At 64.1% G+C, this 26,908-nt stretch overlaps 2 protein-coding genes across 2 annotated transcripts in view; both read right to left on the reverse strand.

Annotated features, from left to right (window-relative positions):
• Positions 1-2,992: 2,992 nt before the first annotated feature.
• PABPN1L (PABPN1 like, cytoplasmic) lies at positions 2,993-5,756 on the reverse strand. The gene is made up of 7 exons (XM_059999308.1): positions 5,508-5,756; positions 4,954-5,092; positions 4,581-4,633; positions 3,975-4,081; positions 3,791-3,878; positions 3,162-3,304; positions 2,993-3,032 (listed from the first exon to the last, which is right to left on the reverse strand). Exons 1-7 carry the CDS (start codon positions 5,754-5,756, stop codon positions 2,993-2,995), a joined length of 819 nt encoding a protein of 272 aa, XP_059855291.1.
• Positions 5,757-13,652: 7,896 nt separating this feature from the next.
• Positions 13,653-26,908, reverse strand: part of CBFA2T3 (CBFA2/RUNX1 partner transcriptional co-repressor 3) — a 52,147-nt gene continuing 38,891 nt past the window's right edge. The window contains exons 4-12 of the mRNA XM_060000409.1: positions 25,332-25,573; positions 25,124-25,213; positions 20,705-20,886; positions 19,837-20,060; positions 16,952-17,037; positions 16,180-16,378; positions 15,686-15,754; positions 15,183-15,373; positions 13,653-13,952 (exon numbers count right to left, since the gene is read on the reverse strand). Of these exons, the coding sequence (XP_059856392.1) occupies positions 13,653-13,952; positions 15,183-15,373; positions 15,686-15,754; positions 16,180-16,378; positions 16,952-17,037; positions 19,837-20,060; positions 20,705-20,886; positions 25,124-25,213; positions 25,332-25,573 (1,583 nt within the window). The remainder of the gene's footprint in view (positions 13,953-15,182; positions 15,374-15,685; positions 15,755-16,179; positions 16,379-16,951; positions 17,038-19,836; positions 20,061-20,704; positions 20,887-25,123; positions 25,214-25,331; positions 25,574-26,908) is intronic.

The raw sequence follows: 26,908 nt of genomic DNA on the forward strand, positions 1-26,908 counted from the left end.
GGTTGCCAAGGCAACTTCCATTCTCTCTTGCTTGCTACTAACAGAACCCTAGTGTTACTGGGGACAATTGGCTAGACAAAATACGCTTCCTGCCCGCACAGGGGTAGGTGGTTATGGCGTTTAAGTGGCTGGCGTTGGGAAGCACTTGCAGGAAGGACACTTAAAAGGGGGATTCAGCTGGCAGTACCTTCATCTTTACCCTTCCTCCTTCCTGGAACTTAGATGTGATGGCTGGAGCCCAGGCAGCTATCTTGAGAGCATGCAGGCAACATTCATCCCCTGAGGATGGAGAGCAGAAAGCTAGAAGGAGGCTGGGTCTTTGCTGACATACCAGCCCTGGACTACTTATGTTCAGCATTTTTTTAATGAGGAAATGAAACCCCTGTCTTGTTGAAGCCACTGCTGTTTGGGTTTTCTGCAGATGGAGCCAGAGCAACCCATAATGGTTTTACACTCGAGATTCTTCACGTGCATCGTCAGGTAGTGTTCCCGTTTAGGTCTGAGAAAATCAAGGCTTAGACGTGACCTGCCGGCCTTTGCTTTGCCCGCAGAACGGTCAGATGGCAGTTTCATCCTAACTCTTTGCATCTCTGTACTGTGAGGCTCGCCTCACTGAGGGCCACCTGCCTGCCCATCCTCCCCACAGGGCTGAGCCCCGTCAGATGCAGCCCCTGCTCAGCCCTTGGCTGCTGCTCCAGGTGCTTCTGCTGAAGTTCTGTCCTCCCTCCCCATCAGCATTCCTTCTCCCTTCTTCCCCAGGCCAGACAGCCAAGAGGATCCTGCGTGTCTTGGCTTTCTCTGGGCATAGCTGAGAAAGTGTGGGTCGGAGCCCTGGCCACCCACATGGGCTGCTTGGGCCTGAAATCCACAGGAAAGGAGGGACTCAAGGGCCCACTCTCCTCGCAGTGGCCACGCAGAAGGGATTAAGAAGATACATCTGAAAAGGGACCAATTCCTTGGGATAGAAGCCTGTCTGCAGGTCCTTCCACAAAAGCAAAATGCACAATGAATGCATCAAGACCAATGCACATCCTCGCCAAGGAGGAGACTGGCACAAGGTACGGCGCGGCAGGAGCTGGTGCTTCATAAAGTTCAGCTCCAGGAACTACGTCTGGGAGGCCTCCCTCTCCTGCAGCCCCCAACTGCACATGATCCAGGCCTGGCTCGGCCCTGAGCCACCCAGCAGCCTTGGCAAGGTCCCTGCCACTCAGCCCCTCCTACCCACATTCTCCAGGGGCCAGTGGTGGTGCGTGTGTGCGCGCGCGCGTGTGCACGTGTGCACATGAAAACAGAAATCTATTCTCTCACGTTTCTGGAGGCCAGAGTCAGAAATGAAGGTGATGGCAGGGCCGGTTCCTTCTGCAGGCTCTGAGGGAGGGTCCTTTCAGCCTCTCCAGCTTCTGATGGCTGCCAGCGACTGCTGGAGTTCCTTGGCTTACGGACGCATCACCGCAACCTCTGCCTCTGTCTCCACGTCACGTTCTCCATGTGCCGGTGTGTCTCGTACCCAGTGTGTGTCACTGGGTTTAGGGCCACCCAGGTGATCCAGGGAGATCTCCAGGTCGTTAGCTTAATCACATGTGCAAAAACCCCTTTTCCAAATAAGATCACATTCACAGGTACTGGAGATTAGGATGTGGACATATTTTGGGGGGGATTTCGTTCACCCCACCACAGGGCCAGTGCTGACCCCAGATCACAAGCGGAGTGTGAACCTGGCCAGATGGACACGCGGATGGAGAGCACAGGCGCGCCCTTCCGAGAAAACACTGGTGCTGGAGAGGGGACACTAGGGACTGGGGACCGCCCACCTGTGGATAGCTTAAGGACCTGATAGTCAAAAAAGTACAAGGTGGGCTTCCCTGGTGGCGCAGTGGTTGAGAGTCCGCCTGCCGATGCAGGGGACACGGGTTCGTGCCCTGGTTTGGGAAGATCCCAAATGCCGCGGAGCGGCTGGGCCCATGAGCCATGGCCACTGGGCCTGCGCGTCCGGAGCCTGTGCTCCGCAACGGGAGAGCCCACAACAGTGAGAGTCCTGCGTACCGCAGAAATAAATAAATAATAAATAAATTAGTACACGGCAGAGAGGGTTGCTTTAGAAAAGCCCAGGCTGAGATCTGTTAGTGGTTATTTAAGGCCAGGACCGCGCGTGTCTGCAGCTGGGCCCCAGAGCTTCCTTTCCCGATCCCAACGCAGTCAGAGGGCAGAAAGCACGCTGCACCATCAGGGAGGGAGAGAGCGGGGCGTCTGCCACAGGGAGGAGCGCAGGCAGGGCGCCCGTCATGGAAGCCCCTCTGCGTCCCTGTGTGAAGAAGCCCAGGCTTGCGCCAGGTGCCCGGGCGCACCCTCCTGCGGGGCCTCACAGGTGAGGACCCACAAGGCGACGTCTGTGTCACCCGTCACGGGGGAGTGTGTGCCCCGGAGGCCACCAGGCCCGGGTGAGGCGCGGGGGCTGGCGGTGACGCTGTAAACCCCGAAGCTAACGCTTGGCTGCCGGGAGTGAAGCGGGTAGAGCTGGGTCTGGGATCCACAGCCGCAGCCCATCCCCCGCCTTCTCTGCACAGTGTGCACCGAGGAAACGGCGTCCAGGTGAGGCGAACAAAGCGGGGCGGTCTGTCGCCAGGTGCTTTTTAAAAATATTCAAGTTTAATAATTTATGCTTTACCAGTAAGACACACATTTCTACTTTTCTGTAAAAGGCGTTAGTGGTACAGTCCTGAGTATGCCGCCCCGAAGCTGACCCGACGCTGCCTGGGCCTCACCTGCCCGCAGCTTTGCCCGGTGCCCCCCAAAGCCCCGACTAGCCCGCGTGCCAGGTCCACCCCGTGCCCTGCTTCGCGACCGGCGGCTTCGGCCGTGGGGTCTGGGCTGTCCTCCCGCCGAGGGAAGGGGGACGGATAGTTATTCTGCGCGGAGTAAATGGTCGCACGAGGAGCACGGCTGTCTACTCCTGACCCAGAGGCAGCCCCACTCTCAAAATCGGGCCCTCCCTTCAATACGGTGAATACCACGGCGAGAATCTTCCGCGCCCCCTGCCCGGAGAGAGGCCGGGGGGCGAGCGGCCTCCAGGGCTCCGCCCACCGGACCCAGCCAGGCCCAACAGAGCCCCGCCCACCGGGCCCCGCTCCAATAGGATCCCGCCCTCCCAGGGCCCGGCCCACCGGTTCCGACCCCGTGGTCTGAAACGGGCCCCGCCCTGGAAGTTGCTGTGGGGGAAGGGTCCCCCCCTGGCGCCTGGGTGTCCCCGAAGGCCCCCGCGGTCCGTGGAGCTGATCCCTGGTAAATTGGTTCTTTTGGGCAGCACCTGGAACCAAAGGCCGAGTCCGCCTGAGACCTCTGTTCTCACACCCTCCTCCCCAGCCCAGGGCCAAGACCAGGGCTAAAGCTGCCTCCAGGAAGCCTTCCTGGGTTTCCCTGCTGAAGGCTCACAGGCAGGTGAACACAGGCCCCAGCACCCACCAGGCCCTGGCGGCCCCAGGGCATGGGGCTGCCTGAGGCATCAGATCTTAACCTGTTCCCAGCCCCTGTCAAGCCAACATCTCCCCCTGCAGGGGGTGTCAGGAAGGAAGCCTCCCCAGGGTATACACCCAGCCAAACCCGCTGGGGTCTGAGGTGCCCCCACACCAGCCGGAGGATGTGCCCAAACACCGGACACTGGAGAAGGGTCAGGCTGGTGCGGCTGCCTGCTTTGCCTGTGCCCCCGGGGCTTAATGGGTTAACGTAGACAAGCTCAGAGCAGAGCGCTCCCCCCACCCCCCCACCCCCGCAGTGACTGGTGGGGGACACGCACCTTGATGACCCGGCCTCGGAAGACGCTCTTGTCCAGCTCCACAGCGGCCTGGGCCGAGCTCTCGGTGGCAAACTCTATGTATGCATAGCTGGGGCAGGGCAGAGGCAGGTGAGGGCCACGCTCACCCACGCAGAGGCGTCCCCGCCCCCCGGGCGCCCGGCCCCTCCCCGAAGCCCCAACCGACCCCTTGGGGTGTCCGGAGAACTTGTCGCACAGGATGGTGACCCGCTGGACCTCCCCGCAGTGGCTGAAATAGGCCTCCAGCTCTCGGGCTGTGCCCCCGTAGTCCACCTACAGGCATGGACCCTGGTGGGGGGCCTTCTGCAGGGGTCCCCGCCTCCCAGGGTCTCCTGCAGCACGTTTTCTTGGTAGAGAGGGGGTGACTGGGCCCCAGGGTGAGAGTGGTCGCCTAGACCTCTCCGCGCCCCCCTGCCGGGGGAGCGGACTGGATATCCAGATGAATGCTCCCCAAGTTTACTGGCCTATGCAAAGGGTGCGTGGCTTTTTCAAGTGGAGCTCGTTGCCAATAATCTGCCCACTGGGAGATTTCACGTGGAAATTCCGAATCCCAGCCCACAGTGGGGAATCAGGCCTGACCACAGAGGGTCCACGCTCCCTCATGGGGACAGCCCCCTCATCAGAGCCCCCCCTCCTGCTTCTCGCTTCCAGGCCTATGTGGCTTCTGAGCCTGCTACCCATACTGTCCCTTCCTTTAATCCTCACAGCCAGGAGGCGGCTGCAGAGCCAGTGCTGCTGGGCCGACCCCACCTCGCCCCCTCCCCCCACTCACGTTGCCCACGTAGACGGATCTGTGATCGGCCTCCAGCGCCTCTGTGGGTCTGTCTGTGGAGAGAGGGGGTTCAGGACCAGGGGGCTTGGCCTGGCAGGGGCCTCCGGCAGCTGCTAAGGGCAGGCGCCCCAGGCTGGTGGCTCAGTCCTCGCTCCTCGGGGAAGAGGGGCACCTGGGTTCTTGGGGAAGAGCACCCCTTGGGGCCTATGTAGAAGGACCACTGCCAGGCCGGACCTCATGGAAACCCTGGCCTTTCCCCGGGAGCCCACACGTTTCCTGCAGCAGCGCGCAGCTCAACCGCATTTACCCTCGTGCCCGAGGACTTGCAGGCCACAGCCCAGGGAAGGGGTTAGCCTGGCCCTCTGGCTCCTACCCGTCTCGGGGCTCTGCAGCTGCCCGGCCAGCAGGGCCCTGGCGTCTTCCTCTTCCCCCTCTGGGCCCTGCTCCCCGGGTGGCTCCGGTCGCTGGGCCTGCTCCATGGCCCACAGCTTCAGTCTGATGGCTTCCAGCTCCTGCCAGCACACGGCCCAGGCTGAGCCCGGAGGCGGGACAGCCCCCAGGCTCCACTGGAGGGAGGGCAGAGGGGAAGGGGGCCTGACCCTGCCTGTTCTCAGGGTCATGCTGGGGGCTCCCTGGGCGGGGGGAAAAGGGAAGACCACACGGACTCGGGCCTGGAGAGAAGCCCCTGTAATCCACCCCCAACACACAAAGTCCCCTTCAGGCCGGGGAGGCCACCCTGCCCCTTCCAGCCCGTGCACAGGTGGGCGTCCCTACACCCTCTTCCAGGCGTGGGGACAGTGGCCCTCTTGGCCCTCTCACCCCTGGGGTCAGAGCTGCAGCCGTCTGTCCCCCTGCCCCCATGCACAGCGTTCCCCAGGTTCCCGAGATCCCGGCCGGCCTCCACCAGGCGCTTGGCGCCGCTGTTACCTGGTCAGCTAACGGGCACTTGGCCAGGTCCCCCCTCTCCAGGACAGACAGCAAGAAGCCTGCGTCTTCCTCGCGCTCTTCCGCTTCCCCCGTCTCCTCCTCCTCCATGTCTCCAGCCCCCGGGCCCAGAGGGCTCTTCTCGGCCTGGCTCCAGGCCCCCCAGCCCTGAGCCTCGGGATCTGAAGAAGCCCTCCTCAGCCAGGCCTCAGTGGGGGGCGGGAAGAGAGCGCGGCTGAGGAAGGGCCACATGGCGGATGGGGCAGGAGGGGCCAGCAGAGCCTGCGCGCTCGCCTCCACGCTGCCTGCCGGCACCTGCCTGCGCCCTCCTGGGCTTTAAGCCCTCCCCCAGGCCAGGTGTTCCCACTAGAGGCCTCAGAGGCCTCCCGGCTGCGCCAAGCCTCCACCCTGGCTTCCGGGCCCTGAGGGGTCAGAGGCTGGACCCCCGCCCCGGTGCCCTTCTTCCTCACTGGCCGGCCCCTCTGGGACACTCCAGGTGGAGAGGGTGCAGCTGCGGCACAGCCGGGAGGGCCTCCTGGCGACAGCTCGGCCTCACCCGCCACGATGCAGGAGCCAGGAAGCTAAGGGGTCGCAGGTCCCCCCACCTCGCTGTGTCACGCCTCCAGTGGCCGGCCACGGTTAGGATGACGCGGGGGGGAAGCAAGTTACCTGAGTGTGCAGAGCACGGGTGGGGCACAGGGGGTCAGAGCAGACTTCCTGGAGGAGGTGGCATTTGAGCCGGCCTTCAAGGGTTGGGTCAGGCAGAGCCGGGTGAGCGTGGCCTGGGCGGAGGAAACAGCTTGAACAAAGGTCTGGGGGTGGGGGGTAGGGGAGTGCCACGAGGTCAGCGGCTTCTCGGGCCGGGCCAGGGCAGGGTCCTGGGCCAGAAGGAGTGACATCCCTCCTCCTGACCTCTCCTGGATTCCCTGCGGTCCCTCCCCTCCCCACCCCAATTCTGGGCCAGCTCTTAGGTGGGAACCACGTAACGAAGCCGGGTCCCTGCCCGGGCCGCAGGGCACGATGATGAATTCTGTGCAGGTCAGGCCTGGATACTGGGGGCCTCAAGGCAGTCTGTCAAGTCCCGCCCCATTCCTCTCTCTCCCCCAGGGCAGCTGCAGGCCTGTGTCCCTGGGTGCCCTGCTATCCTCCGTCTGTCCTCCCTAGCAGCTGCTCTGGCCTCTTCTCCCCCTGGCGTCGTCTTGGGGGAGCTCCTGCCATGCCTTTTCCATCCTGCTGACGTGTTTATGGGGGGCCCTTCTGGGCGCGTGTGCCCACCCAGCCCACATCCCACCCTCCAGACCATTGCTGGTAGGGTCTCTTCCCTGGGAATGTGGAGTTGGGGGAGGGGAGAGTTGCAGCCTGTGAACGAACCCTGGGGGCCGTGGATGGGGGGGACGAGGCGTGCGCCCTGGAGGGAAGTGGGGGCCGCCGTGGCTGCCTTTCTCCTCCCGGCTCTGTTCTCACCTCCGTGGAGGCTGAACCCCCCCCGGGCCCTGCAGGGAAAGGAGCCGGCCTGAGTTGGCTGTAAGCCTGCAGGCCTGGCCTCCCAGCTCCCGGCCCTCCTTGCCTGCAACACCCCCTTCCCCCCACCCCCCACCCCCGGCTGCACATGGCTTCATGCACTTGCATGTGTGAGGCTCCAGGGGGCACTATTCTCACTGTGCTGCTGCTTCCAGGAAGCCTTCCCGATTGCTCCATCTCCCTCTTGTGGCCACCGTGCCCGGGCCTCACCCTCTGTCTGACCTGTGTAAGTTACACGTCCCCAGGTCCTTCCCGGATGGCCAGAGTGCCTCAAGGGCAGCACTGAGGACAGGGCCCCAGCCCAAGGCTGGCTGGATGAGGACAGAAGTGCGGCTGCCGCAGGTCTTTCTCCCATGGTTCGGGGCAGTCAGGCCCCCTCTCCTGTGGGCCGAGACCCCACGGAGGGCCCCTCGCCCAGGCCCTTCCCTCTACCTCCAGGTGGGAGGCGGGACACCAGGGAGGCTGCGTCCAAGCCAAGGGCCGGCTGGACTCGGGCCCGGCCCGGCCAGCCTCCCTCTGAGCTCAGACCTCTGCAATGGAAAATCGCTGTCATCCCCTCTGTGCCGGGACTGCTGACACACCAGGCCCGGCTGGGGCGCCGGCCAGTTGCCTGGCGTGCGGACAGGCTTGCCCCCATGCTGGCCTTTCCAGTGACGCCTTTCAAAATACACCATGTTCCAGGCTGGGCCCGAGTATTAATAACACCTCTTTCCTCCCAGGGGCCACCCGTGAGCCCAGAGCCCTAGCCCTGCACACCCACTAGGGGTGGGACCTGCCCTGTGAGCCGGGACACCACGTCTGGGACACCCTGGCTCCTCAGGGTCTTGTGGGAGGTGCCCACATGGCCACAGGCAGGGGGGGCTCGAGCCCTTGAAGCCACGAGCGTGTCATCTGGGGTCCGAGGTCGTCCCGACCACCTCGAGGACACAACCTTCGAGAGTTCACCCCACTTGGCCGGAACTCAGGAGGCAGAGGTCATCCACCACGTCCCGCTCACGCCCCGACCCTGCACTACACGTTCGTCCACCCCCGTGGCGTGGTGCACCCCCTCTTGTCCCTCCTGCCTGTCACCGAGAAAGCCCCCCAACACAAATCTGGTGAATCAGTGTGTGAAACGGGCTTAGGCGGAGTCGCCAGGGACCCAAGGAGAGGCGGAGCCCGTGATGGTGAACGGCGGCTTTATTCCATGACACAGAACCCACGCGGCCGCGAACAGAGAGATGGGGGGACACGGGAGGGCGGCCACCAGGACCCTGCCTGGCACCGAGGAACGTGACCCAGCACTCTCGGTCCAACCCCTCTGGGGGAATTAAAAAATAAAATCACATGAAGAGGAAGTGGACAGTCAATCCATTGCCCATGAGGCTGCCCGAGCCCCTCGGCCCACGGAGGCTGGCCTGGCTAGGCCCCCCTTGTCCTTCATTCTAACGTTTAAAGCCAGGCTCCCCTTGAGTCCCGACGTCGAGTTACTGCTCTAAGGGGTCTCTGGGGAGGCACTCCAGGGTCTGGCTGAATTGAAGCAAAAGCAACGGGAAGCAGGCAGATTCCAGAGTTTTCTGGAACGCCGGGGACTGTGCAGGTGGCTGCCCAGACAGCCGGCTCCCCGGGCCTCACCTGTGCACCGTGTCCAGGCTCGCTGCAACCTCTTCTTCCTCCTCTCCTGCCAGCAGGAGGTGATCCCGCGGGGGGCGCAGGAAGAGCCCCGTAGGTCGCGGGAGCCCGCAGGCAGGTGTGGGGCTGAGGGGCCCAGGGAGAGCCGGGGCTGGGAGAGTGTGCTGCGCCTCTAGGGCCACAGGGACACCCACCCCACGACCCCTGGATGGAAGACGGGCATAGGGGTGAGGCAGAGCCGGGCATGAGCCCCCGGGAGCAGGGGCTCCAGGAGTACTGGTGTCTTAGGGAGGCCAGCACGGGGCTCTGTCTTGCCCCTCCCTTCCTGGGGACCCCTCCAGGCAGTGACCCCTGGTGACAAGGAGAGGAGTGAGTGGCGCCAAACCGCAATGTCTGGGACTTGCCAGGGAATGTGCGCTCCCCGACTGGTGGTCCCGGTCACAGGGCCCCCGAGCAGCTGTGCGGGCCACCTCTAGCGCCTCTCCTGGCCCATGGCCACCACACTTGCTAGGCGGGCCCAGACTGGCCAGAGCTGTTGCTGGGATATTGGTCCAATCTGCCCACATCTGCAGCAGAACCTTATCTGTCCCGGGAGCAGGCCTGGACCAATGGGAGGGGCACTGGGAGGGGGTGGCCAAGTCCACAGGGGACCCGAAGCACCCCCACAGCTTTGGATCACTGAGGGAGTTGGTGACGCTACACTGGGTTCTGGCTGGGGATGGACTGAGGCGTGGTTGTGTGGATTAGACGGGAGACCCATGTGTGGTGTGCAGACAGGTGGATGGTGAAAGGATGAACGGGGGACCAAGTGATAGCTGCGATAGAGTAATGGATGGATGGGTGGATGGACAGATGGATGGATAGATGGACAGATGGATGGGTGGATGGACAGATGGGTGGGTGGATGGAGGGATGAGTGACTGGATGGATGAATGGATGGAATGGGTGTATGGATGAATGGCCAGAGACATGACAGGATTGGTCAGAAGGGTGAACTGATAAAAGAAAAGAATCAATAAGTAATTGTAGGTAGGCTGAAGGGACGGGCAGAATCATGGCCAGACAGACACGCTGCAGTGAGCTGGGGCAGGCAAGGTGGGCGGCGCCAGGGACTGGACTTTGGTGTCATTTTGAGGATGTATTTGGAGAAACTGGCAAATAGGAGGAAGTTAGGGCCTGTCCCGATCCCTCTCCACGGTGTCATTGGGATGAAACCGGAAGCAGCGCTCCCTCCCACCCGTGTCCCTCCGCCACTGAACCTCTCGGGCCCTGATGAGCAGCCCCACAGGGCGGCCCCTTCCCGGGAGGCAGGCTCCTCTTGCACTACGGCCCTTACCCTCCTGGCCCCAAGGCTTTCTCCAGCTCTCCTCTCTTCCCTGGTAGCACCCAAGGCTTTCCTTTGGTCCTGGGGACGGGAACCCTCGTGATGCTGACGGGGTCTGGGGTGTGCCAGCCTGTCCACACGGGGAATGGTAGGCTCTGGTCTTTGTCAAGAGAACACCCCCCAGACACCACGCCCTGGGGACAATGACACGTCCTAAGAGAAAGAGAGGAGGGGGTGGGAAAGGTCCAAGGGTCACACGTCAGGGCGCTTTCCACCGGGGGTGAGGGGACCCCGGCGCCAGCATCTGCTGTCCCAGCCTGTGCATCTCCCTGACTCGGCCCTGTGGGCCGGGAGCTCCGGCCGCCGCCCGCCTCACTCTGCCCTCCTGCGGCGCTTGGCCTCAGAACGGGGTGATGCTGCCGTTTGGGCTGGACTTGTGGGGGAGGGAGGGTCTGCCAGCAGCCGCATCTCACCGAGCTTGGGCTCACCAGCGGGTCCGATCTCGGCCCCTGGGGAAGAGACCCTCACGCGCACACCGACGGCCCACAAGCTTGGGAGGCAGCAGGGCAGGCCGGCCTCTGAGCTGGACCCCCTTCTGTCCAGACGCCCTCTTTGCATAAGGGAGGCAGGGCGAACACAGACCACCAGCAGCCCCAGCTCCGGCCGCCCCCCCACTCCCCGACCAGAGCTGCTCATTGGGAGTTTGCCTTCTCTGTGAGCACTTTGGCCAAACAGGGCCTGCGCACAGCGACCAACAGACATGCCGGCTCCCGAAGCACGGAAGGGGCCCTGGACGGAAGGAGCCGCCTGCTTGGTGTGACCCAGCCCACACCCGGCATCCGCTGACACGTCGCCCCCAGGGACACCCCCTCCCGCCCCCTCTGGGCCTCAGCCTCCTCGCTGCCAGCCCTGCCCACCTGGCTGCCACCCTCTGACCCTGCGGACCCCCTCTGCTGGCCGGGGCTACGTCTGTCGGCCTCTGGCCGGCCCCTCGTGCCAGGCTTCTGTAGCCCTGGCCAGAGGAAGGTCTTGGTATATGAGATACGGGTATGGGGGTCACACAGAGAAGGTGGCCTTTCCTAGCTGGCTTGAGGTTACCTCTTCCCAACAGCTGGGGTGGAAGGGGCCGTCCCCACCTCGGACCCTCAGCCTGTGGTCCGGCCCTGCAGGCTGGTCTGGCCCGATGCCACCAGCTGGCCAGCCCTGGCGCGCCTGCCTGAAATCAAAGGGGACCCTGCGAGGGGAAGAGGAACAGAGGCCGGCAAAGCACACCTGCGGGGCTGCAGGTGAGGGGCTCCTCCCAGCCAGGACTCACCCCGCAGTCCTGACATCAGGGCCTCAGACCTCCACACCCACACCCCAGCGCGCCCAGGGCGCCACCCTCCACCGGCACAACCTCCTGGGAACGGAGTCCGAGGGGAGAGGCGGGGCTACGTCACAGCACGTGCACAACCGCCCTTCTGACAGGTTCAAGTCTCGCGAGAGAGAAAGCAGACTGGAAACATGACGGGTGGGCGCCCGCTGCCTCACGAGAGCCGAATCCCACCTGGCCCCTGGTCTTCTGAAACCCACAGAAGCGAGCCTCTGAGAGGCGGGTGGCCCTGCAGCCCCAGGCGGCCCGGGAGCTTTCTGGAGGGTGAGATAGGTCTAGCTCGATGGTCAGAGTTAGGGCTCCTGCCAGGTGGGGTTCGGATGGGACCTGGTCTGTGTACCGATGGAATCCTTCCTGGCAATACTCAAAGGGTGAATTCTTACAACTCTGAAAAGTAACAGCGATCAACAAACCCATTGCTCCCCGTAGGACCGCAGTTCGGCTTTCTTTGAAAACCTAGTTCCTGAACTTTACATACTTCCATGGTTTCTCTTAATTTTTTTTTATTTGGCGAACATCTCTTCTTTATTATCATCATCATGAATATCATCATTTGGACCTCTGCAAGGGCTATATACATTCACATTATCGCAGACTATTGACCTCTTCCTCTCGGTGGGGCCCCTGGGCACCCGGTTTCAGTAGCTGGTCACTATTGCACTCCAGTCCAGGGAACTCCTTACAGCCATGCAAGAAAACACAGATGGGAGACCGTGTTTGCTGTCTGTTCTCCCACTGGGTACAGATCAGAATTTCCTTATTCTTTTATTTCCTCCTTGAGATCGCTGGGGGCGTTGAGTGTGGTGGGGGGACAGGGCTAGGCTTGGTGGGGGGATTTCGGAGAGAGCATCCCCTGAGGAACAGCTAGACAGAAATGCAGGCTTATATACAGCTGATCAAGTCTCCAGAAGGTGCGGGGAGGGCGGATTGCTTTCCTTTGTCGTTTTTTTCCTTTTTCTGCAGAAGTGTGGAGCTGCAGGAGACACAGGGGCTGGGACGGAAAGACGAGGTGGGCGGGAGGCTTCTCGGAGTGGGCAGCAGAGGTAGAGGATGACAACGAGAAGCAACAGTTGAAGGCGCAGTTGCTGTCTCCTCGCGCTTTGAAACGCAGTCAAGAATCAACCCAAAAGATTGTCACAGTTTCGTCTCAGAATTATGTTCTCTCTGGGAAGGACACGTGAGCACTTCTTTTTCACCAATGGAAAGAATGAAATGTGACGGAAATTCACAGATGGAGTGAGGACAGACGAGGTACCCTCCCTGCGCGTGTGCAGACGCACGCTGGGCGTGCCCCGGGTGCACACGCAGACGGGCACGCACGCGTGGGTGCCGAGGGCCGAGCTGCCCACCCCACCCGGCCCCGGCGGAGGTGCTGCTGTCGAGTTGAAAAGAAAGAAGTCGCTTCTTGTCGGACAAAACACTTCAAACCCCAACATCCCAACCCCCCCGAACAGAATCAAAGCAAAAGACCGACATCTGAACAAGCCCAGGCGTAGAGTAAGACAGTGAAATAAATACTTTGGCAGCGACAAAAAAATTGTGGATTTGGACTTGTCGTGTTTGCTTTTTGGATTTCCTTTGGAGCAGAGGTGTGTCCGGCGTCCTTGGCTGGCTAGCTGGCAAGGTAGTTTACAGGTATGCTTCCTTCACCTTTTTTTAAAAAAACTTTTTGGATTTCTACTTAAAGCCAAACAGTTTGACATTAAAGGAAAAAAAAAAAACCCTGAAAGCAAAAATTACTTCTTGAGTCTGAAATTGACATCTTTCTAACCGTCCTCGCTGCACCGGCCACACATCCTGGGGGGTGGCTTCCGGGACACAGCGGCTCAGATCTCCGGCTACAAAAGAACAGTTTTCTTTTTCCCTTTTGAATCAGGAAGGGGGAAGACAAACCCCACAGTTTTCTTTGTCCATTTCTGAGTAACTCTTTTGCCAAACAGCCCCCCAAAATTCTTCAATGAAAATATAAGCCACCAAACAATTAGATTTTTTCATTGAAGAGAAAGTGTGTGAAAGTCATAAAGAGAGAAAAATGAGAGGAAAGAAAGAGGGAGAGGCGGGTGTGGACAAGCCGGTCACCTCCGGCCGGCGTCCGGCCGGCTGCCTAAAGCTCGTCGGGTGGTTTCTCGGGATGCGCGAGAGGTTGAGGCGTGATCGTCAGGTAGCTGAGAAGTTGCATTGATGCAGTCCTGTTGGTTCTCTTTTCTTTTGGAGAGAAGCAGTAGCAGCAGTGACTCCCAAGGTTGGCTCCCAGGTCTGGGCGCGCGTCTAGCGGGCCGGGCGGGGCCGGGTGGGTCGATGGGCACCGGGTCCGGGCGGGTCAGCGGGGCGCGGCGTCCAGCGGGCCGGGCGGGCCGGGGGAGCCGGGGCGGGAGGGCCCCGTGGAGCCCGCCTCGCTGGGGCTGGCGGCGGCCGGGGGCAGGCAGGGGCCCAGGCCTGGGGTGGCGTCGGGCTGTCCGGGCACTGGCTCGGCCGCTGCGGCCGAGGGGCCCTGCAGGCTCTGGCCGCACACGTGATGATGCTTCTCCCAGTCCTTGTGCTGGCAGAAGGAGCCGCAGTAGCGGGCCGCGTTGCAGCCGCTGCACGTCTCGCTGGCCTTGCGCCCGCAGTTCCAGCAGCTCTGGATGTGAGGGGGCACGGTCAGAGGTGGCCCGGGCCGGCCCCCCAGGTCCCCAGAGTACCCTTCCTGGCTGCGGACCAGGGAAGCACACACTCCAAACACACCTGCTCAGACCCAGCCATGACATCACCGGGCAACAAGAGAAAAGCCCCAGCTTGCGATGACCCTCTGCAGACTCGGCCCCTCAGCTGGGCCGTTTGGGGGGACGGGCTCCCACAACTCCAGCCCACCCCAGACAGGTTCACGGTGGGCCACAACCCCCTCCCTCTCTTCCAGGAAGCCCTCCTGGCCTCGCCAGGGCCCCGATACCAGAACGTGGCAGCCCTGGCAGAGTAAAGAGGTGGGCTGTGCAGCCACAGCTGCTGAGGTCCCGTCCTTCCCCTACCACTGGGCCTCTGATCCTTTTTTCTGTAACAAGCGACGACCCCAGCTGCCCACATGAGCAGAAGGTGGGCAGGGATTCCAGCGAAAGGCCGGAGGCAGCAGCCCAGGCTGTGGGACAGGGAAGCTAAACCACCCTGGGAGAAAGGCCCAAGCGCCCATTTAGCCCCCAAAGCCTCCTGCTGGCCACACTCTGCAGGCATGCCCCCCGCCCCACCCTTGCTGCTCCCCAGATTCCTGCCAGCTCACTCCCTCAAGGACTGCTCGGACGGACGGTACCGCTAGCGGGCTTCCCTGACGCCCACCGTCCTCCCTGCGCACGTCCACGGCCTGAAGAGCCACAGGATGTCCTTCTGTGTCCCTGCTCCCCTTGCCCCCTCGGGGCCAGCTCAGCACAGACGGCTCCAGGGGCCTTTGGACAGTCCCAGGACCCCTGGAGAGCCTCCCCCTCCTCCTGGCCTCTCTGCCGTCCAAGCGCTTCTCAGACAAGGAGAGAACGCAGTGGACGCGCAGGTACCAACACGGTGACTCTCACGCCCCACTGCTCGCCTCTGCTCTCACAGCTTAGAGGGAACCTTGGTGTCTGCCAGCCTGGGTTCAAATAGCGGCCCACCACCTCCTAGGGAGTGACCTGGGGTGAGCCATCTACCCTCTGGAGCCCTCAGAGTCCACATCTGTACAATGGGGACACCCACAGGACCTGCCTCACCAGGCCGTGTGGGGTCAAGGGGCCCCGGGGCTGCCCAAGGTCACGTGGCTGGGAAGCACGTGACCGGGAGGCGGTAGAGTGGGGTTCTGGCCCCGGACTGGGTGTGTGTGTGTGGGGGCAGGGAGGGCGGGCTGCCCTACCTCGCTGGAGTCCTCCTGCTGGTTGACCACGGTGAGGGCGTCCTCGGAGGCCTGCCGCCGCGCCTCGGCCAGGGCCCGCTCCATCTTGGCTCGCTCCATGCTGATGAGCTCGTGGGCCTTGCGCTCGGCGTCCAGCACGGCTTTCTGCAGCTCCGACATCGCCTGCCGCTTCACCTCGTTCACTGCTTCCTCTGCAAAGGACGCCCTCGGCTGGTCGGCACCTGGACCGGCCCAGAAGGGTCTCCCCTGCCCACAGCCCCGGGGGCACGAATGATAGCGGGGGGGGGGGGGGGGGGGGGAAACCTGCAAAGCCAGCCCTCTACTGTAGTGTAGAGGACCGTCCCCTGGAGGGCGGGGACCGGGCCCACGCCCACATTCTGAATCAACAGGCCCGGGCGCGCCCGCAGGGACCCCCACGCAGACGCAGACGCAGACGCAGACTCAGACGCAGATGCAGACGGGGAGGGCGAGGGGGTCTGGGGCCCCGGGCCACCCCCACTCACCAGCCTTTCTCCAGATCTCCTCGGGCACGTAGCTGGACAGGGTCCGAGGCACGGACTCCCGGTGGACATCTGAAACACAGGAAGGCCGGCATCACACACAGGACGGGGCCCACCCGACTGGGCCATGGGGGCAGGGTGTGTGATCTTGGGGCCCCAAGATACCCATGGTGGAAACCCTGTTATCAGTTGCTGGGCGGGGGGAGCAGGGTGATGTCAGGAAGGGAGACCCTCGGGAGCCGATGGGCTTTGGATTCGGCTGGGAGCTGGGCCGAGCCTGGCCCCTCTGCGTCTCCACGGCCATCATGCAGGGGCCTCCCAGCGCCGGGCCCCTGGCCTATCGGAGCCGAGAGCTGGGCCTCCCAGCGGGTCAGGCAGCCCCTCTTTCCCAGGTTACACGGTGTTGGGTGCTATTTCACTGCAGGGCCGTGTGAGAACGCTGCCGTGGCGAGTGGTGTCCCCGGCCCCGGTGCCCCGCGCGCGCCCACAGAGCACACCTAGCTGAGAGCCCTCAGCGCCCGCGGAGCTGCCGAGGGGCCGGGCGGCGGGCGCGGGGCCCTTCTTGCTGTCCTGGGCGGCGTCACTGTGGCGCCGGATCCAGTGGTTGAGCTCCTCGCGGTCGGCCTCCTGGCAGCGGCGCAGCACGGTGAGCGAGCGCCGCGTCTTCTCGGCCATGTCCATGATGCAGGTCAGGAGCTGCGGGCACGCGGGGCCGGGTGAGCCACTCGATGACGAGGACAGCCGGGACACTGCCCCACACTCCGGGCCCGGCCAGCCCGCCCGCCAGGCCTTCCCAAGGGGGCTCAAGGCTGCGGCCTGAAAACCCACCTCCACTGCCCGGAAAGACACCGAGCAGCTGGGCGGGGCTGGGGGGGCGCCCGGGGCACCACACCGGCGCGGAGGCTTGTCCCGACCCAGGGCTGGGGCTCTCCCTGCAGCCCTCGAGGAGCGGCCTGCCCCGCGAAGCAGACGGGCCAGCGCCGCTCTCTTGGGCTCCCCTCCCCAAAAGGACGCGGGGCAGGGATGACCCTGAAAACGGTGTTAAAGGGGTCCCACCCCCGCGGCCAGGGGGCCTTTCTCCGGGAGACGGTCCGCGGGGCCCTAGAAGGGAGGGTGCTGAGGGGCCGACCAGGAGCGCACGGGCGACCCTAGACAGGCGGGCGCAGGGCCAAAGGGGCGCACACGAGCCCTGCCCGCGCAGCGCCCGCAGGTTGGGCAGAGCGCCTGCGAGTTGCTGCGACGCCCCGTGGCCCGGGCCTGGACACTCACGTTGTTGAGATGCTTCCACTCCTCTGACCACTCGCGCTCCGTGAGCCGGTGGTCAATCACTTCCTCAGGCCGGGACCCGTGCACGGCTGCGGAGGAGGCCGATGGTCAGGCCCTGCCCCCGCTCCCGCGCCTCGCCCCCGCTCATCAAGCCCCGCCCCCACTCACGCCCCTGCCGCAGGCCCCGCCCCCACTCACGCCCCTGCCGCAGGCCCCGCCCACGGGCTGTGCCCTCCCGTGGAGAGGTGAGGAAGAGAGCCCAGGGCACTGACCGTATGCCCACTTCCCTGGGGGCTCAGGAACTGGCCTGGCCTCTACTCATGCTTCGGAGCCCTGTCCCCATCCCGCGCTTTGGCCACCCCTCCCCCACCTCCAAATCCAGCCACTCTCACTCTTTCTGCCCCCTGCTGCTGGCATAGTGGCCTCAGACCTCAGTCAAGGGGCTTCCCCGCCGCTCAGGGCCTCCTGTGGCTGCCTGGCTTCACCCATACTTTACTGCTTCCCGGACTCCTATGCGTCCTTCAAAGCACGGGTCCCAGGCTCCTTCCTCCTCAGCAGCCTTGGGCTCTCAGGCTCCCTTAAGCCCCATGTATCTCTGGTTGTGTAGTAACTATAGGTGCTACTTTGCTTATCCTCAGTCCTGCCAACAGACTGTGTCAGTCCCCAGGGCAGGGCCAGTGTGGCCTGTTCACCTCTGTGTCCCCTGGGCCGAGCTCCAGCCTGGGAAGAGGGGTGATCCGGCTTATCTGCTGGGTCTCAGGTGAGCAGGTGTAAGTGTGGTCTCCTGGGAAACAGTGGGGTCGGGAAAAGCCAGAGCCCTGACACTCATTCCCCATGGGACCTGGGCCCTTTGTCTTGCTTGTGGCCTCAGTTTCCCCCACCCTGCCTGCCTCCCGGAGGTGTGATAAGACTCCCGGGAGACGAGATGGAGGGGAGGGCCCTGGGTGTGGAGCAGGGCTCTGTGCTAAGGGCTTTACGGGTTCATCCCTGCCTCAACCTCCAACCGTGTGTGAGGGGAGGGGTCCTGCCGTTATTTCCATTTTATAGATGAGGAAACTGAGGCTGGTTACAGGGACATGTGGACCAAAGTAAAGCGAGGTCGGCTGGAGCTGGGGCTGTGCCCTTAGCCGCTGGCTGGTATAGCTCCAGAGACTGAAACAATGGGGTGCCCACACCCCGTAATCAGAAACAAAACAAACAACTGAGAGCTGAGAAATTCACACCAGCAGGGCAGCGTCTGGCTTCCTCACAGCAGCTCCTCCTACACTTTTTGAAATACTGAATATGCTCATCCCACTGTGACCCAGCAGGGCCCATGCTTCCTGGGCTGGGGTCTACTTAGGCCTTTTTTACCCCCCAAACCTGAAATGCCTACCCAAACTGCAGCAGAGGTGGGAGGTAGTAGCCACAGTCCGCGGTACAGCACCCTGCCCTGCTGCCCACAGAGCTGGGGACTGCACCGACGCCCTGCCCTGCTGCCCACGAAGCTGGGGCCCGCGGTGCACCGCCCTGCCCTGCTGCCCACGGGGCTGGGGCCTGCACCGACGCCCTGCCCTGCTGCCCACGGGGCTGGGGCCTGCACTGACGCCCTGCCCTGCTGCCCACGAAGCTGGGGCCCGCGGTGCACCGCCCTGCCCTGCTGCCCACGGAGCTGGGGCCTGCACCGACGCCCCAACCAAACTAGTGGCTGAGATCTGCCTGACAGCTGGTGTTTATTTTTGCTTTAGCAGAAGCGGGTGGGAATTAGCACCTGCCTGACCCGGCTGCAGGGAGCCAGACGCTGTCACCTGCTGCCCGGGCCTGGGCCCAGGCCCTGGAAGCTTCTGGGGGGAGGAGGCAGGGGCAAGGCCTCTGCTGACCCTTCCTCTGGGCCCACCATCGGCGCCCTGGGCCTCTGCCTCAGGGGCAGCTGTTTCCAGGTTTCCCGCTGGGGGGGGGGTGTCCCTGGGGTGGAGGCTAATCCTATTCATCCCTTTGACCCAGCACAGAGGAAGGTCAGAAGGTCAGTCGTGGTAGCTAGACGACTCTGGGCCTGTCCGTTACCCCCTTGGGCCTCAGTCTCCCCATCTGTGATGTGGGCACGCTAACACATCACACGGGTGTGTCAGAACACATCAGGGTGCTGCCTTCTAGGACCCAGCGAAACATACAATGCCAACAAGAGGACCCCTGGGACCGGCCACACCACCCCCAGTGACAGCTGGGTCTCAGCACCCACTCTGGGCTAGGCCCTGTATTAACACCCTCTCACCCCCTGAAGGCGGGGCTGCTCTTAAACCCAGCCAGCAAGGAGGAAGCAGGCCTGCAGGGCACGTGACCTGCCCAAGGGCACACCTGCCCCCGGGGCGTGTCGCCCCAGCGCCCAGCCCCCCTGATCTCCTTCCTTCTTGCACGGACCACCCTATACGGATTTGGTGTTTTGGTGTAGCAGGACCCGCCGCGTGCGCTCAGTGGTGCCCTGCTTTCCCTCGGGGCGCCTGGGCGTTGCAACTCCTGCGACTTGGGGACCCCCCACATGCCCGGTCTCTCCCGGCTGCCAGTGCATCCTGAGCGGCTCTAGATCCCATACCTGGCCCTGCAGAGTCCCCAGGACAGGCACCTCTGCAGCCACGGCGCCCACCTGCCATGGGGAGGGGCCCTCCTGGCCCTGAGGTGGCGGCGTCCAGCTGCCCCCCCGGGAAAGATGGCTGTCCCTCAGGCTTCTGGGCGCAGCCCAGGCGGGGTGGGGCGCAAATCTCTCCTCTGCACCCACGTCCTCAGTGCCCATCCTCCCCAGACAGACGCGGCCGGGCAGCGCCAGCGTTCACGAGCACACGGCAGCCCCGGATGCTCCGCCCGCCCCCACCTCCACTCGGCGCACGCGTGCACCCCCGCAGCGCGCCGCTCACCCAGCTGCCGATGGCGCTCCCGCAGCTCCCGGGGGTCGAGGTGGCGGTAGGAGTCCCGGAAGTGGTGGGCCACGGCCATGTCCTCCAGGCGGTAGTGCGGAGGCGGCGTGGGCTGGGGCAGCCCGTTGCTGGGGCTGCAGCGCTGGGCGGGGCTCAGGGTGCACGGCCGTTTGCTGAGGTGGTCCGGGTGCAGAGGGTCACGGTCTGACCCGTTCTCTTTGGTCCTGGTCCCAAGAGCAGGCAGGGGACAGTGGTCACGGGGCCACGATCCGTGGACAGAGGGGTGACGGGAAGGTCGGGGCGCGGGCAGAGAGCGAGTGAGCGAGCGAGGAGGAGACAGACCGAGGTGAACAATGGGAGAGATCAGACCCAGCTGCTGGGGGCCCAGCCCGGTGCGCCCCTCTTCCCCCTCCTCTGGGCCTCCTGGGGTGAGGTGGTCAGGAAGCCTGGGCCTCCTTGGAGAGAGTGGGGGAGACACCCTCCCCCATCAGCAGGACAGGTACCCACGCTATGACCCAGCAGTGCGGGCCAGCCCAGGCACCTGGGCACCTCGGGCTGCTGGACACTCGGGGTGCACGTCCAGAACGAATAGCCAGGGCATGCCGGCCAGGCAGTGTCTGTCCTGCCTCCGCCCCTGTCCTCCCGGGGCATCCGAGTCCTCAGGAGAACCCGCCACAGCCAGACAGGGCGGCCTCGCACCTCAGGCTGAACCTGACCAACCCGGCAGCGGCTGCCACGGAACGCAACGCGGTACCGGCCTGCGTTCTCTCAGCCCCGGAACTGGGGTGCCCGCTAAGCCTCGGCGCCAGCGCAGCTCTCGAGAGTCAGGTAGGGAGAGAGCCGGCCCCTCCACCGTCCCCCCAGGTACCTGTCAGGTGTCCTCCTCTTGCCGTTCTCGTTGACCTCCGGTAGGAGCTCCGAGGAGTCGGTGGGGGAAGAGGCGCTGGCATCCAGCAGGAGCTGCTCGTGCTGGGCCAGGTACTGGGCGGGGGTCTGCTTTGCCAGGCGGGCGCAGTGCAGGAGCTCCCGCTGCAGCAGGGGCAGGTTAGCCTGTGGGGGGCGGGGAGGGGCTTGGACTGGCTGCTGACTGAGGTCAGGGCGCCAGGTGCTTGGAGGTGAGGCAGGGATGCCAGCGGCCAGCCTTGCTGTGTGACTCTGGGCAAGCTGCACGACCGCTCTGGGCCTCGAGTTCCTCTGCTACAGCCTGGGGATGAGGGCGGGACCACGCCCCCCAGGAGACCCAGTGGTTTGGGGTTTCTCCCCTTCACCAAGCTCCCTCCTGCATTGGCATCTGGAGAAATCGAGGCGGGCTCCTCACCAGGACCCGCTGCCTGCGCCTGAGGAAACAGGCCCCAGACGACCGCCCGCACGGAGAAGGAGAGTGAGGCTCAGAGGGGACGGGGCAGCCCTGCACACAGTCCCCGCAGTGGATGAGCAGGACCCCAGCACACCTGCCGCAGACCCCAACGTGCGCTGGCTGGTCCTGCCTGCCCACTTTCTGCGGGTTCCCAGCCCAGCCTTGAATGAAGGTATCAGTGTACCCACGCCGCTCTGGACCGTCACGCGTGTCACCTCCCGGGGTTGGACACGACCACTGGGTTCCACATTTGTGGGTAAGGACACCACAGCACAGGGAGCAGAATGGCACGTGGGGGTGGGCACGGGATTCGAACGCAGATCCCGCCTGTGACCACCGTGCGTAACTGCCGTGCCCTCCTGCCTCCGCTCTGCTCTAGGCCTCCCGGCGAGCACGGCAGGGCCCCGGGGGCTCGGCGGTCTCCCCAGGCTGGGTGGGGGCGCAGCGGCAGGCCGCTTGGGAGGGCCAGAGTTCTGAGTATTTGTAACGAAGGCAGTTCCCCAAGTTTCTCACGGTGTTTCAAAGCCACTTCGGCAGCCTCTCCCGCCTCTGCACCACCAGCCCCCACTAGCGCATCCACCCGGACGCGATCAAGCAGCCAATGTGTTTTTGTCAAGCAGCGCCGGCTGCCAGGCCTGTTCTTTTCCTACTTGGATAGCTGAACAGCGGCCAGCCCGCCATCTGTCGAACACGTTAGGAGCGTGAGCTGGGAAAGGAGGTCCCAGGAGGTCTGAGGACGCCAAACATCCTCCCTCCCCCTCGCCAGCCCCTCCTCTCCTGGTGCAGCAGGGCGGGGGACAGCACGGGCCCTGGCTGGTTGTGTTAGAGCCATGGAAACATCTGGATTCCTGGCCGGCTGGACCCAGCTGCGAGCCGGGGCCACGGGTGGAGGGCTGGCTGGGCGGGGCAGCATCTCCCAGCTTCCGGAAAGCCCCACCACTCAGCCCCGCACAGCGTCAGGCTCAGGAGAGGGTGCAGGGGACCTGGGGCCTTTGGCTGGGGGAATGGGGACCAGGGCCCAGAAGAAATGCATAGACACTATGGGGGGCGGTGCGCCTCTCCTTCCTGGGCAGCAGCCCCAATTCTGTCTCCAAGGCCTCGGAGGCCTCGCCACTGAGATGCTGGACAGACCGAGCTGGTGAATCCCAGCTCTGCCACCTGAAAGAAGGTTCCATGCTGCCCCCTTCACAGACGGGAACTCCGGCCGGAGAGAAGTCAGCGTTTGCATAAACACCCGCAGTCAGTGTTACTGGAGCAGGTGTCTCCCATTCGGTGAGGGTTTATGATGTTTCCACTGCTTTCCCAAGGATCTCCTCCACTGCCCCACACTCCACTGCAGGCCCTGTGTCTGCCCACCCTGGCTGTGCTGTGTGACCGTGGGCAAGTCACTTAACTTCTCTGACTTCTGCCTCACCTGCAGCTGGAGCTGCAAGCAGCTCTGGCTCCTCCCATCCTGGGTGTGAGGCTCCCACGAGCTTCTCATGAGTTAACTCTCCCAGTCCCACCTGAGGAGGTGGGCTGTCACACCCCAGGGACCCGGGAGGGGACTGGGAAGTGGGAGTTTCGGTTGCCCAAGGGCAGAGCTGGGCTTGAGCCGGGCGGGCTGGCCACTGCTCCTGCCTCTGCTATAGGAGACGGCGCCAAGGGCCACCACGTGGGTGCGCCACGGTTGGGCCCAGGAGGCCGTCAATCCCCAGGAAGGCGGTGCCCCCGCTGCTCCCAGGTCACAGGTGGGGAAGCCGAGGCCGCCCAGCAGGCCGGCACGCCCCCAGGCTCCCTGCGGCACTCTGCGTGCTCAAGAGGCCAGGGTCCCACGGTGAGTGTGGGGGGGGCAGGGGCGGGGCACTTCCCAGGCAGGGCCGCGACGACTTGTCCACAAGCCCTGGGAACAGGACTGGCCATGCCCAGGAGCCCCACGTCTGGCAGACGAATGGGCTCTGTCCCTGACAGCCCGCCGGCCCAGGGCCCTCACCCAGCTGCCCCATCACCAGGAGAGCAATCGGGGCGCCACAGCTCCGACAGCCCCATGACTGTGCTGCAGGCAGGGGGCACAGAGGCAGGCACTGCCAGGCCGGCGCGTCCCGCCTGGCGCCTCACTGGGGTGTGCCTGGGAGGATGCGGGGATGCCAGGGCGAGCGGGCCTGGCCGGGGCGCGCGGGGATGCGGCGTGTTTTCCCTGCTCCTGCTCCTCTGATAAACAAGGGCAGCGGACACGGGCAGGTGGGACCTGTGCTGTAAATGTCTAATCTGACAGGATAAGCAGGCACTGCGTCCCCCACGATGGGGAGCGTGGAGTCAGCAGTACGTTGAAAGCAGGGAGGAACAGGGAAGGGCTGCTGATGAATTGCAAATGACTGCCAGATGGGCAAACCCTCAGCCCAGCTCACAGTGAGCTCAGAGGGGTGTGGGCGGGAAGGCGGGAGGAGGGAGCGGATGTGGGGTCCCCTTGCAACGAGGTGCGGACCTGGGGCACACCCCGGGCAGGCTGGGAGGCTTGGAGCTGGAGGGGTCGGGGCTCCGGCTCTGCTCCACCCCTCCACCAGCGGGGACCTCAGGGCCTCAGTTTCCCCACCTGTTAACCGGGAACAGTGGCAGTGCCTGGGCCACCCCCCCGCACCCCGAGGGCTGCTGGGGGCCCAGCAGGGGCAGCTGCAGAGGACACGTCGTCTGCAGAACACCTGAAATCCCCAGGTGATGACGCCCAGTGGTAGTCGAGCGCATCCCAGAGTCTTTACCTGCGTGTCTCCCCACAACCTTCCCAATAGCCTGAGAACGGTTCCCACTTCACAGCTGCGGAAACGGAGGCACAGAGGGGTGAACTAGCTTGGCCCAGGACAGTGGGGGCTAAGCGGCAGGGTCAGGGCTCGCATCTGGGCGCGTCTGGTATGGCCTGTCTTCACGACCCTCTGAAAGGCAGGCCCCACCAGGGTGCAGCTGTGCAGGTGAGCACGGCCCACGGCTGGGAGCACCACCTGGGCCCGGGAAACGAGAGCCCACCAGGCACTCCAGGGCGGGCATCTCCCAAGCGAGCTCTGTGGAACCTGACCTGAGGAGATGCGCGCCAGCAGGGGCACCCGTGGTCAAATACATTTGGGAAGCATTTCACCTCCACCTGCTCTGGGAGATGTGCGACCCTCAAGGGGAGCGAAGGCCCTGAGGAGCGCGGCAGGGGAGACATGGGTCTAGCGCTCGTCCCCGTCTTGTGCACACACGCCGCCCAGCACCTTGCTAAAACGCAGGTTCTGACTCAGTGGGTCTGGGCTGGGGCCCGGGAACCTGCATTGCTCACACACCCTGGTGTTGCTGCCGCCAACCCAACACCAACTACCGAGAGGCCCTGGTCCACTGTTTACCTTCCGTGACGGCCACACGGCTGCCTTCCAACTGACACCCGCTCAGCCATCTGTCTGCTTACCCACATGACCACCGTCTGTCCACTGTCCCCCTCCCCTCGCTCCGTTCCGGGTACACCCTCGCTGCTCCTCAAACACAGCAGGCACACCCCTGCCTCAGGGCCTTTGCACGTGCTGTCCCCACTGCCTGGCTCTGTCCCCCACTCTCCTCCCTCGCCCTCCTCTATCCTCAGAAGGCACAAGGCACCCTCCCTGTAGCTCCAGAGTCTATGGCCGTTGCTGTCGGCTGGCAATAGAGCAGGTGCTCAAAACATAGCTTGTCGAGCGGCTGAGTGTATTGGTCACTAATATAACAGGATTGAGCCTGGGAGCTTGGTCTCCGAGCACAGGGTCGGGTGGCTGACTACTCTGGCCTGGCAGCGAGCTTGCAGGAGTCGGCCGTGACGACGGGTCAGCACTGATCCCCCCTGGGGGACAGGGGAGTCAGAGTCTCGAGAACAGTGGCTGATCTGAGCTGGCAGAGAAAAGACTCGGGGCTCCTAGGGCCCCAGCGCAGGGGAAGTGGGTTTGTCCCTACCTTCAGGAAGGGGATGACGAATGGCCGCAGCGGGAAGTTGGTGGCCTCCTGGAGCTTGGAATGGAACTCCTCGATGGTCAGCGTGGAGTTCTGGGGGGTGGGGCGGGGCGGGGCAGGGGGAGAAAACACCTTGCTTCAGCCCGGGGAGAGGAGGGCAGAGACTGAGGGCTGGCCCGGCCCAGGGTCACCACGTCCCCACCCGACTCACCACGAGCCCCAGCACCAGCGTGCGCACGCGCTCCCCGATCTCCGGGGAGATGTCACTGCCGAACTGCTGCAGGGTGGCCAGGAAGCGCTTGAGTTTGCTGAGCTGCCGCGCCCCGCAGGCCGGGGGCAGCTGCTGCGTGGACAGCGCGGCGGTGCACGAGGTGGCTGGGCCATTGCTGAAGCCGCTGGGCGTGGATGGGGTGCCGCTGACGGCCGTGGGCGAGGGACTGCTGCCGTTCATCACTGCGCGGGGAGAGGCGGGCTGAAGACGCAGCAGGGCGGCCGGGCCCCACGGACACCCTTTACAGACGCACAAACTGGGGCCCCGGCAGGGTGGGAGCACAGACGTGATCCAGGCGTGGCCCGGGCTCAGCGGCCCCTCGGCTTTGCTCTGGGCCACGCAGTCAGGCCCTCCACACCCGGGGACACCACGGCCGCACGCTGCCTGGCAGACACGCATCTCCTGCGAACAGGTAGAGGGGCTTCCCCACAACCGGGATCTGCGGGCCCACCTTCCTCTTCCACGGGGAGGTCCCTCATCCCCCCTAAAGGGTAGTGACCACCCCCCCACCACGACAGCCCAAAGCCACGCCCCAGTGCCTACGCAGGTGCCAGGCTGATGGGGCTCAAGGTGGGGCAGGGGAGCCTGGACCCCCGGGACAAGCGGGGTCGGATGCTGGCGGGGGGACACTGCACAGCTGCTGTCTGGGGCTGCTGCACGGGTGGACGTGTGCGCACACGGGCCCCAGCTGCGTGCGGAGGACGAGCAGGTGACCCGAGGGGCTTGCGCTGAGCTTGTGCGGGGGCCCCGGAGCAGCACTGTGGGTGCCTGTGGTGACAGACACTGGGATGCTGTGAAGGGGACCAGAGGCAGGACCGTGATCCTCAGCTGAGTCTGCCCCAGGGCCGGGGAGCCCTGCAGAGCCTGACCACCTGCACCCACTCCCCTGCACCAGGGCCTGCACAGAGATCAGAGATTGTGGGCTCCCAGGGCCCTCGGTGATGGCGGAGGGGGTCTGGACACGGGAAGGCTGCACGGGACCCGCGCCTTCACACTCCTGCTCGCACACCCAACTCCCGCTCCTGCGCACGTCTGTGCTCCCTACACGACCGTCCTGAAGCCCACCCTCGCCCACACCCTGCACTCCACGCACCTTCGCTCCCTCAGCAGCCCTGCACGCACCTCACGCAACATGCCAAACACACGTGCTCTCATGCTCGCATACACGCATACACGTGCACGCAGATACATAAATGTGCACACACATGCACACACCTCATGCGTGCTCGCACAGGCCTATATGCACTGCACGCATGCACACACGTATGTGCACACGGACCCAGTGCACAGCCCACAAAGACCTATGCACACACGCACACACGTGCCCACAAGCATACCCCACATGCACGCTTGCACGCGTGTGCACACACGGGCACGATGCAATGTAGCCCCACGGCGCAGCCATGTGCACACCCACACAGCACACGCACACGTGCAGGCGCACGTCTCACTCACTCAGCTGTGGTCCCCAAGGCCCGTGCCCTGGCCCTCCCGCCTTGTCTGGCTGGGTCTGTGCA

The sequence above is a fragment of the Delphinus delphis genome, chromosome 20, assembly GCF_949987515.2.
Source record: "Delphinus delphis chromosome 20, mDelDel1.2, whole genome shotgun sequence".
Lineage (NCBI taxonomy): Eukaryota > Metazoa > Chordata > Mammalia > Artiodactyla > Delphinidae > Delphinus > Delphinus delphis.

Coding starts and splice junctions, on each gene's coding strand:
- PABPN1L (XM_059999308.1), bottom strand. CDS start 5,756: ATGTGGCCCTTCCTCAGCCGCGCTCTCTTCCCGCCCCCCACTGAGGCC. Junction 4,634..4,953: donor GCTGCAGAGCCCCGAGACGG/GTAGGAGCCAGA, acceptor CTCTCTCCACAG/ACAGACCCACAGAGGCGCTG. Junction 3,879..3,974: donor TTCTCCGGACACCCCAAGGG/GTCGGTTGGGGC, acceptor GCCCTGCCCCAG/CTATGCATACATAGAGTTTG.